This window comes from Haliaeetus albicilla, chromosome 3, assembly GCF_947461875.1.
Source record: "Haliaeetus albicilla chromosome 3, bHalAlb1.1, whole genome shotgun sequence".
NCBI classification, from domain to species: domain Eukaryota; kingdom Metazoa; phylum Chordata; class Aves; order Accipitriformes; family Accipitridae; genus Haliaeetus; species Haliaeetus albicilla.
The window spans coordinates 53,809,356-53,823,927 of NC_091485.1; the positions used below are offsets into that span (position 1 = coordinate 53,809,356).

General features: G+C 36.5%; 1 protein-coding gene across 4 annotated transcripts in view; it reads left to right on the forward strand.

Annotated features, from left to right (window-relative positions):
* The window catches only part of VPS13B (vacuolar protein sorting 13 homolog B), a 486,539-nt gene that overhangs the window by 395,102 nt on the left and 76,865 nt on the right, over positions 1-14,572 (forward strand). For 3 of the 4 annotated variants that reach the window (XM_069779759.1, XM_069779758.1, XM_069779761.1), the window contains exons 37-39: positions 7,547-7,746; positions 10,238-10,445; positions 10,750-10,952. In XM_069779759.1, coding sequence (XP_069635860.1) covers positions 7,547-7,746; positions 10,238-10,445; positions 10,750-10,952 — 611 coding nt within the window. The remainder of the gene's footprint in view (positions 1-7,546; positions 7,747-10,237; positions 10,446-10,749; positions 10,953-14,572) is intronic. The other variant, XM_069779762.1, reaches the window with a different exon arrangement.

Genomic DNA, 14,572 nt, shown 5'->3' on the forward strand with positions numbered 1-14,572 from the left:
CTAACATCTGGGATTTTATTTGTCATTTTGGCATACCCTGCAAGCGCAAAAGAAAGAGTAAAAGGGGATTATCCTGACAATGAAATGAGTTACTGAATCTTGTGATAATGAAAAGCAGAAGAATTCTAATTCCTTTCTATAGTCCCTGAGGTGGAGGTGCGTTTATAGTTCTGCAGGAGTATAATGTAGGAGGGAAGAACAGATGGCCTAAAATCCATGAAACAAGACACCACCTAATCCCAGGACTGAGTACCACTATTAATCCTGGTCAGATTCCCTACTAGTACTTTGTAACAGGGTTCAGAATTGCTACTGATGAACTAGCATGTTAACTCAGGGGAGGAAAAAAAGTTAGTTGTAGGTTGTTGATTCAAGACAGTGTGCACTAATTTTGCAGAACTGTATTTACAGTTGAAATAACTTGACTTCAAAAAGTTGACTCCAAATGAAATTAAATTCTGAACAAATACGGTTGTTTTTGTAATCTTTTCAGCTTTTATTGTGAAAGTAATTGCATATTATTTTGAGACTGGAATTTCTTTTGTTATGTGGATCCCAGTGCTGTATGTGGCAGTAGTAGGTGATACAGCATTTTCATGGTAGTTCATTCTGTAGAATATTTACATTCACGAGGAAATACAGATAACAGTGAAAGCTGAATGTTTTCTTTGCACATTTTATGCTTTCTGTGCAATTCCTCCAGTTAAATCTACATTTTGCAGCATGAGGTACAGAACACAGAGATTAGGCATTATTGGCCAGTCTTACGGACTACTTCCTTAAGTTGTTTAAATTGTTGACATACTGGTGACAAGTTTCTTCATTTTCTATGACAAGAATATTTTTAATGGGATGAGATCACCAGCTTGCTGCCCAAACAAAAGGTGCAGTTCCATAGGAAGTTTAGGTTACTGTGGCTGCACGTTTCCACACTCTGCCTTCTGCTAGCTCTGTTACTCAGGCAGCTGTTCATTGAGTTGAGTCAGGGCACTGCTCCGTCTGAAAGATAACCCAACAGGAAAGAAAAGTTTCCAGCAAAATCATCTCCTTCAGCTGGCTCACTGGACAGGTACACTTTAATGACCATGCTGGCACAAAAGAGAATTCAGAGAAGTATAGAAAGGAGGGAGGGGGAGGAAGGATCGAAGGGAGGAGAAGATTGGAAGATAGGAGCCTGGACCCATACTGGCCTTAATCCTGGGGAAACACATCCTGAGAGTGCAGGGAAACCTGTTCAGTTTGTGTGGCCTGGGTATATCTGTCAAGACTTGGACTCCCATAAGCATGATTCAGGGGGTTATAGAGGCTCAAACAGATCAGGTGCTGCCAGGCACTATCTTCAGGATGGTTATTTGTAAAGAAAAGTTACCCTCTAGTTCATGGACTAGTTAGTTTATTAAAGCAGTTGAAATCCAGTGAATCAAGTGTAGAGCAGAGGAACAAGACACCAAAGCTGTAATTCTAATTCAACTTTGTGGCAGTTATATAGGGCTACATTTTGAGTGGCATCCACTATTTTGTAATGCTTCATTTACTGTGCAACCATTCAATGTCTGATTTTTTTTGTAGTGCTAAGTATCTACAACTTTGTACATCAGTGACAGTTGTAGGTACTATCTCCTGAAAATAAACCACAGTTTTCAACCAACCACCTAAAATTAAGATGTGAAAATACATAGATTTTTTTTTTTTAAATTGAAGAACCTCTCCATGCCCATCTGTAAAGCTGGAACGAATGTTTAGTCACTTTTCTGAAAACTGCTATCTAAAAATAAAATTTTATGATACAAGAACCAAGTATTACTCATGTCAGTACAGTACTCAGTTTTGAAAGCTGGACTCACGGGTGCAAAATGAACACTATTTTTGTTGGTTTCCATTATGCATGTTTCTCTACTTAATTAGAATAAGATAGAGCTTTACAAATGTGTTCCAAATTATTCTATACCAAAGACAGCCTTGACCAAAAATGAAAATCCCTTTAGATCTTTACTTTAATATGCCCTCTCTGATCAGGCATCACAAAATCCAAAATTACCAAATCAACAAGCGAATTGACATTTTTCAGCTATTTAGTATGCAGTAGTGTAATGAACATTATGTACCTGCCCAGTTATTCTTTAAGGGAGATGAGCTCATTTCAAATAGATAACCATCTTTGACTTCTCTTCTGATTCATCACTGACCTGAACTCCATTTGAACCTTGTTAGACACAAAACAAGCAGGATTCCTGGCCTGAGCTATAAAATATAATTAAGCCCTTTTGAAATGATGTGTAAAAGAACATAGCTTTACCCCCACTATAACTACTACCACCACCACAACCAATAAAGTTAAATCAAGCACTGCCTGTAATGGATTAAAATAATAAATGTTCCTGGATTTTAGTGTTTGAAGTGTTTGAAGAAAACAGGCTCCCAGCAGCCAGAACTGCTGAATGCATGGGGACATTTATTAGTGACGAATTCAAGGGTTTGGCCTGTTTAAGATCATTACTTTCTGTTTACCGTGTGTTACACATCTCATGTTTTTACAGAGCCCACATGTGTCCCCATGTAATACTGGAAAACTCTCTTTCACTAAAGAATAGTTAATTGGTAATGTGTAAATATTGTTCTCGTGGGGAGAATGAACTATCATAAGATTCAGCTCGACACTGATGAGAAATCCAGTGCGGTCAGTGGATTGTTAACTAAATCTCTCCTGGAAAATTGTCCTTTACTACATCTCAAAATTTGTTTGCTACTGCTGTTCCCAGACTTGAATAAATTGGCTGACTCTTACATTAACTGCAGTATTTCCCCTGTAATTATTTTCATAGCTTTGTTACTCTTTCTTCTTAGAAGCTGCTTTGCAGAGGATACCTGTCAACAGAGCAGTGTAACTGTAGTATAGCTACTCATTACATGATGTATCTGAAGTTTTCTCAAGAGGAAAAAACCCACGTAGATAATTCTGTCAATATATTAGATATAATAACATATTTACGTATTCAAAGCTGTCTTAGTATCTTTGGCAACTTTAAACTAGCTACTGAAGTTGCAGATACAAAGAGTGAATGCTCAGAAGCAAATATCACAGATTATCACTTAAGTAATGTGTGACATTAAAGCAGAAGGTAGTAAGGAAAACCACTTGCTAATTAACCTTCAACAGCCAGATTGTATCGCTGCCGCCCAGGCACGGAGGGCCCATGGGGGAGCCTGGACTCCTTCCTTCAGAGTGCACCGTGATCCTTTGGGTGGGAATGCAGTCTGCCAGCTGCGGCCGTCGGAGCAGACCACATATATCACTCACATGCATCTTGCCCAGTCCAAATCAGTGTGGCAGTGTCTGTGCTCTGGGACACAGTCTTGCTTCTGAGCTGCCCCAAACTCAGAAAAGCAATTTTGTTCCTAGTGCTATGGTTTGTAGCAAAGCTACTAGCTTGCAAGAGGCTTTTCAAAAGACAGCTCGAATATAGTCCAGTGCCATGTGCTATGTTTATTATAATACATGTGTTTCCATTTTCTTAAAACTCTTTTCCCATATAGAAGTTTGCCAATTAAAATCGTGCTCTATGTTGTATTAGGTGACAGTGCAGTGAACCAAACAGGATTTGCAGCTATCTAAGGAAGAGTAAATGCACAGAGCATAATAGAAGGAAAAAAACTCCTGCTACATTTCTATTTGTTTCATTTGGCATTGATTCAAATATCAGTATTTTAAAATATTTTTGAAAACAGAAAGTCCATAGTTAATGTCAAAACATTGTCTCTCCCTTTGTCTGTGAACCAGAAAAAATAACAGAACTGTTTTTTAACACCTGTTTTCCCTAAACACTAAGAGATTGTAAGGCAAGGGTTGTTTTAATGTATTTGCTGCATCTATTAAAATGGTCTAGCTCTTTTTTTTCTATACACACAAATAGATTTATGCACACAGGGCAGTTCAACAAACATGAAGCCTCCTGCTATTGGTAAAAACTAATATAACTATATTATAGTTGTATATAAACTCTAATATAACTATATTTATAACCTTATTAGGTAACTCAGATTCTATGAGATGTCTTTGTAAATGTTAGCATAAATCAAGTCTCTACTGACTAAAAAAAGAAAGGTGTTAGAATATCAAAGCAAATGTTGTCTTTTAGTAAATTTTCTTCACTATTCTTTCGTAATGATCTCCATCTTTAACTTCTGAGCAAGTTAATTTCTTGACATTACCAAGCAAGTGCTAACTTTTTTTTCAAACCTTCCTACATTATTTCCAACTGTATAAAAATATCTGGATATTCCTTTTGAGCATATGTCATCATAAAGGTAATCCTTCCAATGGCATGCAGAAGCCTGGTGTAAGCTGTATTTTGCTCAGTTAGCGTGGCGGCATATTGCAGTGCTATTGTGGGTTTGAGTGGAGTCTGACAATGGAGGGCTGGCAGCATTTTTTAAACACTGTCCAAAGCAAGTGCTTTATATTTATTAGTCTCTTGGAGGAGTATTTTAGAAGTCATGAAACTATTTGTTCTCAGAAGTAAATTATTGCACATACTGAAAAGTGTGTTGGTGTTCATAATAATCCAAACAGAACAAGTTAACTTCTGCATGTCACAACAATCGTTTATGAAGATATATTACTTCTGTGTAGTGCCATCTCAAGTTCACTTCAAATGGAGATTTTGATTTAATCTGTTTCAACTGAAGTTAGAATTCTACAATAGAAGTTTGTGAGAGATACCTGAAAGGACTGACTGAAAACAGTGTCGGGGGGGGAAAAACAGATTATGATTATTTTGCATCTTTACCTTTCTGAGATGATTGCTTTAGTCACAGGAAAGCAACTTCAGTAACTGAGCGTATACTTTGAATGTTAGTATGGCATTTAGCAATCTTAAAATAAGCTCCCTTCTAGTGCATACTGGTATTAATTCACACCCTTCCCTTAGGATGTAAGATTATTTCTTTTCTAATGTCAGCCTTTTAGGGTTTCTGTAGTAACAGTACCTTATTGAAGCTTCTCTCCGGCCCAGAGATCTCTCTATTTACTATTGCTTTTTAGGGATTGTGCATACTTGTTGATCTTCATTTGTTTTCTTTAAGCTTCCTCAAGTCATCACTTTGTGCAAGTTTGTCTGAATGCTCTCTGCATTTTTTTTTTTATTAAGAGCACAGTGGTTTTTATGCTAAGAGTTGCTTCATCCCCAAAAGGGCATGTAGATATAACTGCTAGGAAGGATGAGGGTGTGATTCTTGCCTATACAGGAGCAATCTGCGTTGCAGCAAGAAAAAGAAAAATCTCTCATTGAGTCTGTGAGCTTTTCCTGGTATTTGTAGGACACAATCCATGGATGTGTCTTGTAATATTTTATTTCTTTAAAATTTACCAACATTTCCTTATTCTTAATTGTGTCTTCATTTCTCATTGTTTACATAGCATTTGAGAAAGGCACTGCTGATTTTCAACCAGCAGCATTATGTGCCGAATGCTCAGTTCTGTTTCTAAGCCATTGGATATTGTGTTTTCTTTGTACTCTGTGGAGCTGAGATGACAGCAGAAAAAGACTGCAAAGGATAATCCTTCCAAGTGTAATCCCAGTGAAAGAAAACATAAATAAAACCAGTCATACTCTGGCATTCCTTTTCCCCTTTTGTTATTTCTGCAACTTGGCACATATTCCAATAAAACTATAGAACATTTCTGTATATTGCAGAATTGTGCAATAGTTACTGAGAACTTCTCCTCTTTAAAATCAAAATTCCATGTACAGTATAAAAAAATTTTGAATTTCCAAATATTGTAGTGCCTCTTAAAATAACTAAACTGAGCATGGCAGGGTGAGGGTGAGCCTTTCCTGTAAAAACACCTCTTTTTCTTGGTTTAAAACTGTATGTGAAACTGCTTCATGCCACAGTTTACAGAATCAAGTCTGAACCATTACCAAAAGGAGAGGCGTCAGGGTGCGTTGATGTTAGTTTTCATGATTATTGCTGAAGTTCAGTGTCAAAAAACCACTGAACAGCTTCTGTCATATAAACCTGTTACATGAGATGAGACCCAGGGGCTCAGAAGCCAGCCTAAATGACCCAGAGCTAAAACCCCTTTCCCAATTGGTGACAATGGTCCTGTTGATTGGCGTGGGACAAAGGTTTACTCAACCCCTTGATCATTCTTAATAAAATCCAGACTGCTCAAGGGAGAGATTCTTCTTGTGTGCGGTTCCTACTCAGGCTGGATACACTTCAATGCCATTATCGCTATGGGGACTGTTGGACCACCTTCCTAGTGGATGCTGGATTTAAAGAAAAAAAAAATCCAATATATTTTCTTCCATTGTATAAAATATTTCTCGGTATTATGAACTCATAACTCCCAGGATGCAGACAGACTTTCTGGATTCTAGAAGAGATTCATAGAAGTTTTACTGCACGTATTCAAAACAGCGAGTAGTGTTTTTGTGGGATTTTTCTGCCAGCAAAGGTATGGAACTGTAGCTTGAAACATCTGTATGTAAGCCTTAGGTGTTTTTCAATCTTTTGCCTTCTGTAAATATCCAGTTTCATTAGAAAAATAAGCTGTGGGCATTATAAAGTATGGTGACATTCAATATTCTGAGTGTTAAGTCCAAGTACGAGCACTAGAAGAGAAAAAAGTTAACCCAGCCTCAGATGTAGTACTCTTCATCTAAATATACAAAAGAAATACAGAGATATTAACTATGGTTTGTTCTATTAAACAGTGATTTGCAGTAAGTTAAATTCACAAGAGATGTGACGTTTCTGGATGGTGTTTCGTTCCTAAAAATATTTGCATCTTTAATGAGAGTACATAAGTTCTGTCATAAATCTAACCTCCCGTTATCATTTTTATCTTTTATAAAGCTATGTAAAGTAGCAAATGGTTATGATGTGAAAAGTTTAGATTAAACTGGTTTTTTGGTAAGCACACGTTATATATTTTGAGTTACAGTAATTGTTTTTAATTATTTGAATTCAAACATTACCCTTGTTCTCCTGCTAAGCACTCTAAAGGCTGGCAATATTTTATAATAACTAACCTGAACAAAAGCAGAGAGAATCGTTCAAAATAGCTATTTCCTATCAGTTTAAAATACAATCAAGAGAAGCAGCTGTTCTTGTTCTTAATATACTCTTTTGAAAAAAAAATCATAGTTTAATGAAAAATGTCTCTTCTCATAAAGCTTAAAATAATCACACATGTAAAAAGTCATAATGTTTTGGCAAATAGTTCTTTGTAAGGAATGTGCATGAAACATACCTGCTCCATAACTGCAACACTGTATAAAGCATGTTCAATAGTGTCAGAAGAGCAAGCTAAAAAAAAAAAAAAATCACAAGTCTTGTGACCCAACTGCGATGCTCTTGCTTGGAGAGGAGAGTGACTGTCCACACAAGTGTTTCCATGAAAGTCAGCGGGACTACTTGTGTGAGTAATAGCTTGTGGGCAGAGATTCCCAGGCTCGTGGTAAAGTGAATTCAGGAGATAAGCACATAAATGTTGGGAGAATAACTACCAGCGGGATTAATTGTCTCCCTCTCTTTTTAGGAATCCATGGATCATCTTTTGTCCTTGACATAAAAGATTTCCTACTTAAAACAAGTCTCAAAGAAAGAGCCAGATCTCTGATGGGCCCTTTTTGCTGCTCTGTTAATGTGGAAGCCAAGTGGTGTAAGCACAGTGGTGATCCTGGCCCAGAGCAATCTATTCCAAAAATATACATCGATTTGAGAGGAGGACTGCTGCAGGTCTGTATGAGATGCTTATGGTTCTGCTATTGAGCTGGACTGGCTTTGGATGATTGAGATTTCATAAATAAATTGCATGAAAGCCTGTAAAGCTTTGCAGCCTACAACAGTTCATTGGGTTGGGGTTTTTTGCTTATTTGTTTTGGTTGGGTTTTATATTACCTTTTAAAATAAGTATCTATTCTTTCATGTAAACTGTTGATTGAAAAATTGTGTACAGTGTTTTGGTTTTTTTTAAATACCGCTTAAGCCATGTATTGTAGCTGTATGTGTGTGTTCCCTTAAAACCACTGGATCAAATTACTAACACTTAATATCTAGGACCCTGTTCTGATGTGTGTGTGTTTGTCTGTCCATGAGCTATGTGTCTGTAATGTCTAGGGGTAGCTTTAAGAAATACATATCCTTTCTTTTTAAACTTACACCAGTTTCTCAGGGGAGTAATTATAAACTGTTGTTTGTAGCAATTAATACTCAGTTTTCCATGCTATCCTCTCCTTTCTGGAAGTGCCCACAACTTGAAACCAGTCCAAGAAGCATGGGAGTTCTTGAAATGAAAAATAGATTCTGGGGGGCTTAAACAAGTGGGCTTTAAGATATGTCTTGTTTTAATTATTTTTATTGTAGTATCTATACACACCAAATGTTCTAAAATAAATATATAAATCAAGCATATAAAACACAAAAAGGCAATTTTGACATTTAGTCATGTCATTAGGTCTTTTCCCAGAACCGGCATTAGAAGTTCTTAAAACCACAGCACTGGGAATAGGGCTAATTGAATAATACAAATTTTAAAAAATAGTATCTTAATGAATAAATAAAGTCAGTTTGTTTCTCTGCTTCTTTTTTATTTGTTATTCACAGGTACTTGGCTGACTACCTCTACATGTTGTTAATTAAAAAAGGGGGGGGGGAGCGGCAAAATTTTGGGGTTTTGATGAAGACTAGAAAAGTATCTATAAATCTGAGAAAGCCATTTATTGTTAGAGTATACTCTAACAATAATTAGCTTTTGCAGAAAACAATTAAGTATTTGGTCTGGCAGAAGAGATTTGAGAATGCTGATAAAAGCATTAGCAATTCTGTTTCAAATTAATTTATTTACAGCTAATGATTTTACCAGCTCTAAACATGACCTCATCTTCTACCACTGTTAATTTGTATTGCAGCAGAGCCTAGAGACCTTATGTGAAATTGGTGCCTCATCTGTGAATATTGTAGGAATTCCGTCCTCCAGAGTTCCAGCTGCTTAGGGTGGTGCTAGACCAAGTGTGGAACCCTGAGCCCAGAGGTACTCTAGAAGCTGCAGTAGAGATGCACTAAATTAGGGAGTTGACCTCGGTAGCCCAGGAGTATTTAGCTCAGGACTGGCTGTAGCTCTGTTTCAAGAGGGTCTTACTTTATTCCATGGGCTTACATGTAGATGCAGGGGAAGGAAAAGTTTCCTTCTTGACAGATGTGCTACACTCTGTTTAGGCATCTTCTGATTTTTTTCATATTTGAAAATTGGTATTCCCCAGTGAAAAACATTGCACTACTCTTTATGTGCACACCTGACCTACCCTTACCATGGACTTTTAAGTTACTGTCTGGTGATTTTGATTTCATCCCAAACAGGTTCTAAGTCTTATTTCTTTATTAATTGCTAGTTACTTCCTTGTCTTCCCTGTTGCTTCTGGGCCCACTTCTGCACATGAAGACTAAAGGACTTGTTGCTGTTAACATGATTCTCTCAAACAAGATTTTTGAGGAGTTTTTGATTTGAGAAAAGCAGTGCTGCTTGTCAAAGCTGGGGGAGAGGAATGTTTACTTGCCTTTTTATTTTGCTATAAAGTGCATGAATCTTCTGGACTTCGAATGCCAGTTTTATTAGCTATTTTTCTAAATTTCTGTTTTAAACTTCAAAAAACTTTAAACTTTTAAACCTCACTCTCAGAACTTGCAGCACATCCAGTTCATATGCTCTATATACTCAGTATTTGTGTTTGAGATGACCTTTCATATGTTTTTCTGGTCATTATCTTTGCTGTGTCACTTACTCAGGTTTTTAATGCATTCCAGAATTCCACCTTTAGAGCAACAAGCTCTTTGAACAGTTTAAACTTTGCATCTTTAAGGTTTTTTTGTCATATCTTAAACTGCAAAACCTGTGACCAGTCCTAGCATTACGTACTGCACTCAGCTGTAAGTTCTTACATATGACTTTTAAGATCTGTGCTCTTCAGGCAGCATCAATATCAATTGTAAGTGGTAAGAATTAATGCTTTCCTTCGAATGATGAAAATAACAAATTTGCCAAATGGTTTTGTAGAGATTTTTTTGTTGTTCCTATTTTTTTTTCACATAAAGGATACTTGCAAGCAATTAAGGTGTAAGTAGAGCAGGCTGAAAGCTGGGGCAGTAGTTTTCCTTCAAAAATGACTGAATGTTTGTATTTAATTGTTTTGTCTTTTCTCTTTCTTTTTTCTTTTTTTTATTGTTTTTAAAGGTTTTCTGGGGTCAAGAGCATTTGAACTGTTTAGTTCTTCTCCAGGAGCTTCTGTGGCAGTACCTTACTAAAAAGGGCAGCGTAGAGACATTGGTATCTGAATGTACACACCCCACTTGTTTTTTTATGGGAAAGAATCAGGTCTCAAAAACTGAGCATACCTCAGATGATCTGAGAACAGGCCTGTTCCAGTATATACAAGATGCAGGTAAGAAGAATATTATTGCTCTTCTTTTTTTAAATTTTAAAGTAAATACAGTAGTAACCTATTAAAGATTATTTGCCTCTTACAATGAATTACTTTACGTTTTTTGGAAAAGCAGTTGCAAAGACATCTGCTAGAATGAAAAAAAATACTTTTTTGATTTCTTTCCATTAAGCTGTGATCTTTTAAAAGTCAGGGAAATTGCTTTTTTATTTTCTCTCCTTTTGATCCTGAGGGGTTTATTTTTAACTACTTTGGTCTCATAAACCAGCATGTTTCTTTCTAGAAATTATATAACAGATTATAGCTTTCTTTCATTTGACAGAAGCACAAAAACTGCCCAGTGCCTATGAAGTTGTGTTTTACAATGAAACTGAGGATAGTCCAGGAATGATGTTGTGGAGATATCCAGAACCCAGAGTGCTCACTCTTGTAAGAATTAACCCTGTTCCTTTTAATACTACTGAAGACCCAGATATTAGCACTGCTGACCTTGGAGATGTTCTTCAGGTGGGTAATGAGAGTTTTCTACTTTCATTAACAAAAGAAAATGTTACTGCTATAAAGTAAATGTTTTCAAACTTTGGTTTATTAAAAATGAGCACAAAACAAATGTCAGGAGCTCTATAAAATAAGAGGTAAATTCCACAGCTTGAGCACATCTTTAGTTTTAAAACTACTTGTGCAAATGTTTTGACCACTTACCTGTAAAGTTTTTCCATGACATAATAAGCTATAGACAAATTTTCAGTTCTAGTTTGCAAGCATGCAGCTTTTATTCTGGCTTCCTGTGATTTCATCCATCAGTGTTTACTTAAAGACTTCATTTGATTTGAAACGAAACATGTAAGGAAAGACCTGGTTTGAAATTGCCAAGATTCAGGGGAATCATTGAACTCAAATCTCCAATCTGGCCATCCTCTCCTGTGTCTGTGATGGCAATTGGCTGTGGTTCTTCTAGTAAGATCCACAGGGTAGAGACAAAGGGTCTATTTTCTCTTGTTTTGCTTAGAGAGGGTTGAAGTGGGAAGTCCAGTTTGTGTGAGATCATGGAACTGCCCTTCAAAGGAGGGCTGAGTGCTGCAGCTGTGTGACTCTGCCCCAAATAGACCATACCTCACAATTACACTGATCCGTAACTCTGAGAATTTTTGCTTTTTAAAATACACAGTCAGGTAGTTACATTCTCTCATGTCTAGTGTAATTCATCTTTAGAAATTCGCTTACTCCTTGCATACCTATTTTGATTTTAACTCAGTTTTAATTTTGTTAATCTCAGTTTCCTTTTTGTATTACAAATTGGATCTGTCATTGTTTTTTTTAATTTCAATCTGCTTGTTAATTAGAATAGTGTTGTTGTGAGTCAAGGGAAATAAATATCTCCCAATTCTTCCTATTTGTTCAAAAATGTTGAATTATATTTCATTATTGCTATAATGTTAAATATTGCTTTTAAAATTGAATTATGCAACAATATGCTTTGAGTTACAGATAAGTAGGATAATCTTCCTCAGATAAATGGTATAATGTTATTACCGTGCACATACTGTTAGTGAGATCATGTAAGTGTCCTGCCAATTTCTCTGCCCTCTAGACAGCCAAATGTCAGCTCCTTTCAGTTATATGAAAATTAAAATTAAATGGAAAAAAATCAGCTCCACTTGGCATGAGGTTTGAATCAAAGATCAAAATTGTGTTATTGTATGCTGTCTTGATGACCCTATTAGGTTGCTATGAAAGCCAGCAATTTGCCTTCTTTCAGGATGGTATTTTCAGAGCACAGCACACCAAGCTTTTCATATAATTACATTAAGCTCCCATTATAGATATCAGACATCATGAACCTAATGTATGTACTTGTGTAATAATATGACCCTGTACAGGGGGAATATCGGTTCTTCTTCAAGTGGGTATATGCAGCTGGACTTCTAGTAGCACACGTGTTCTGCTGCTTTGTGCTTCCATGCTATCGTCTAGCGAAAAGAAGGTAGTTGCAGTCTTCTTTCATTTCCCCTGCGATCGCCGTGGACAGTAAGATAGAAACTGAGAAGCACTCAGTTACCAGTGTTCAGTCTGTCAGCTTCTACCGGTCTTCATGTAATTCTTCAGATTTGCATTTAATCTTATACATTGACCACGGGGAACTGTTTCTATCAGTCTCAGTTTAAGTTTGTGGTCAAGCGTCCCTGTATACCTTCCCTCCATGATGCTTTTTACTGTGGCATGCTGTCTTCTTAAAGTCTGTCAATTTTATGATTAATTCTTAGTAAGTCTTAGTTACTACCTTGGGCTTTCAATTACAAGGGAAGAGATGAAAGATATCAGCCAAATTAGAGGACATCTATTCAAAAACTGTGCTCTGGGGCACATGGAGTGCACAAATGCCTACAAGAGGATCCACATTTGGTAGTGGGCCACTAATTATGGCAGTAACTGTTGCCTGGCTCTAGGTGGTGTTTTATCACATTTTCCAGAAATGGCCATGCACCTACACAGAGCAGCTCCACACAATGTAGGTAAACAACCATTTTAAACATGGACAGTATGCTTTTTTTTTAATTAGTCTAACATCAATATGTGGGTGGAATAAGTAATACAGAGTCAATTTTCAAATTCTATAGGTAAACTACGTTTACCAAATACTCATCTGAAACTTTAGGTTCTGATTTAAATTAATCAGGAGGCCTTTCATCAGCTCCACTTTTTTCCCCCGTATGGATATATGTCTGTTTCTTTATATACTGCGTATTTAGTGCATATGGAAAATTCACAAAATATAAAGAGAAAAAGGACAAAACAACACTTTTATTCACTTCTTGACATGAAACATTAGAGGAACATCTGCAAGCCAAAGACTTCAGCTTTTTTGAAAAAAAAGGATCTAAATTTAAAGACAATAATGATATCAAAGTATATTAAAAGTATATTTTAAAAACTTTCCCAGGATTGTGTATATGTTCAAATGCTAGGAGGACCCATAATGTCACCAGCTGTGTTGCCAGTCTCCCTTAAGCCTTTACTTCACATAAATCCAGGCAAAGGTGCAATTCTGTAGTTTGTCTTGAATTATAAGTTTTCCAGTTGCATGTTCTTTCTTTCCGAGTAAGCTGCTGTGACATTTCATCTAGCTTTCTATCTTTGTTAAACTTCTGGCATATCGTTTTAATCGTGGCTAGGTTTTAGAAGTCTCTTTGGTTTTATAGCTATTCTTCAAATTCCTGGAACTTGCAAAAGCTTCACCGTAAAGAGAATTTTTCTAGATATTGAAGTTGTGTGTGATCTGCTGCGGCCAAAGGATAAGTGAACAGCTTCAGATTGTAAGAGTTTGATATGAACTATATTGTTTCTGTAAAACCTTACCTTGGTGCTATTTCTAGATTGTCCAAAAAGCTTATTTTCTTGTGCTTTTACTTCTGTTGTTGCAAAGGTAAGCAGTTTCACTGGTCGAGTTTCTAACACTTTACTTTTTTACAATCCCAACATTGTTGCCTTTATTTGTGGAGGGAAAAGGAAGAACTGGTGTTTCTGCCATGGCATAGCATGTTGCATTTTCTTTAGCGATTTGAAATAGAAGTTTGATCTATTTGAAGGAAGTGAGAGAGAATCCTAGATGCACTTGCAAGAAACTGCATCAGGATTGTATTTCTTTTAGGAGATTGAGAGTATCTGAACTTGTTGTTCTTATTTACCAGACATTGCAGCCCCTTTCTATTTAATTTTTAATCCTTCATTGTCCTATTTTCACATGCTACAAACGTTCTTTGGATCTATGTGATTTACCGTTCTTTCAGATAACTAGTATTTGATGAAACATCTTTAGACTTCCCTGGTACCTCTTAATTTTTTAAGGAGTTCCTGTTCAATGGTGTAAGGTGTTTCTTATCTTCAAGTACTAAAGCCACTGTCTGGCATCACTGCTAGCCCTTTTTGACCTGGAGACCTTTTCTGATTTTACTCCCCTTATGTCTACATCACTGCCAAGATCTTTTCTGAATACACCTTCTTAAGACTGTTTTAATGTTTATATAGTAGTATTTGCAAGTTCCTACTAATGAAGAAAGGACATACATGGGTATTATTTTTGGAACACAAAATCAATTAAGTGAAGCAAAAAACAATTTGCCACTGTG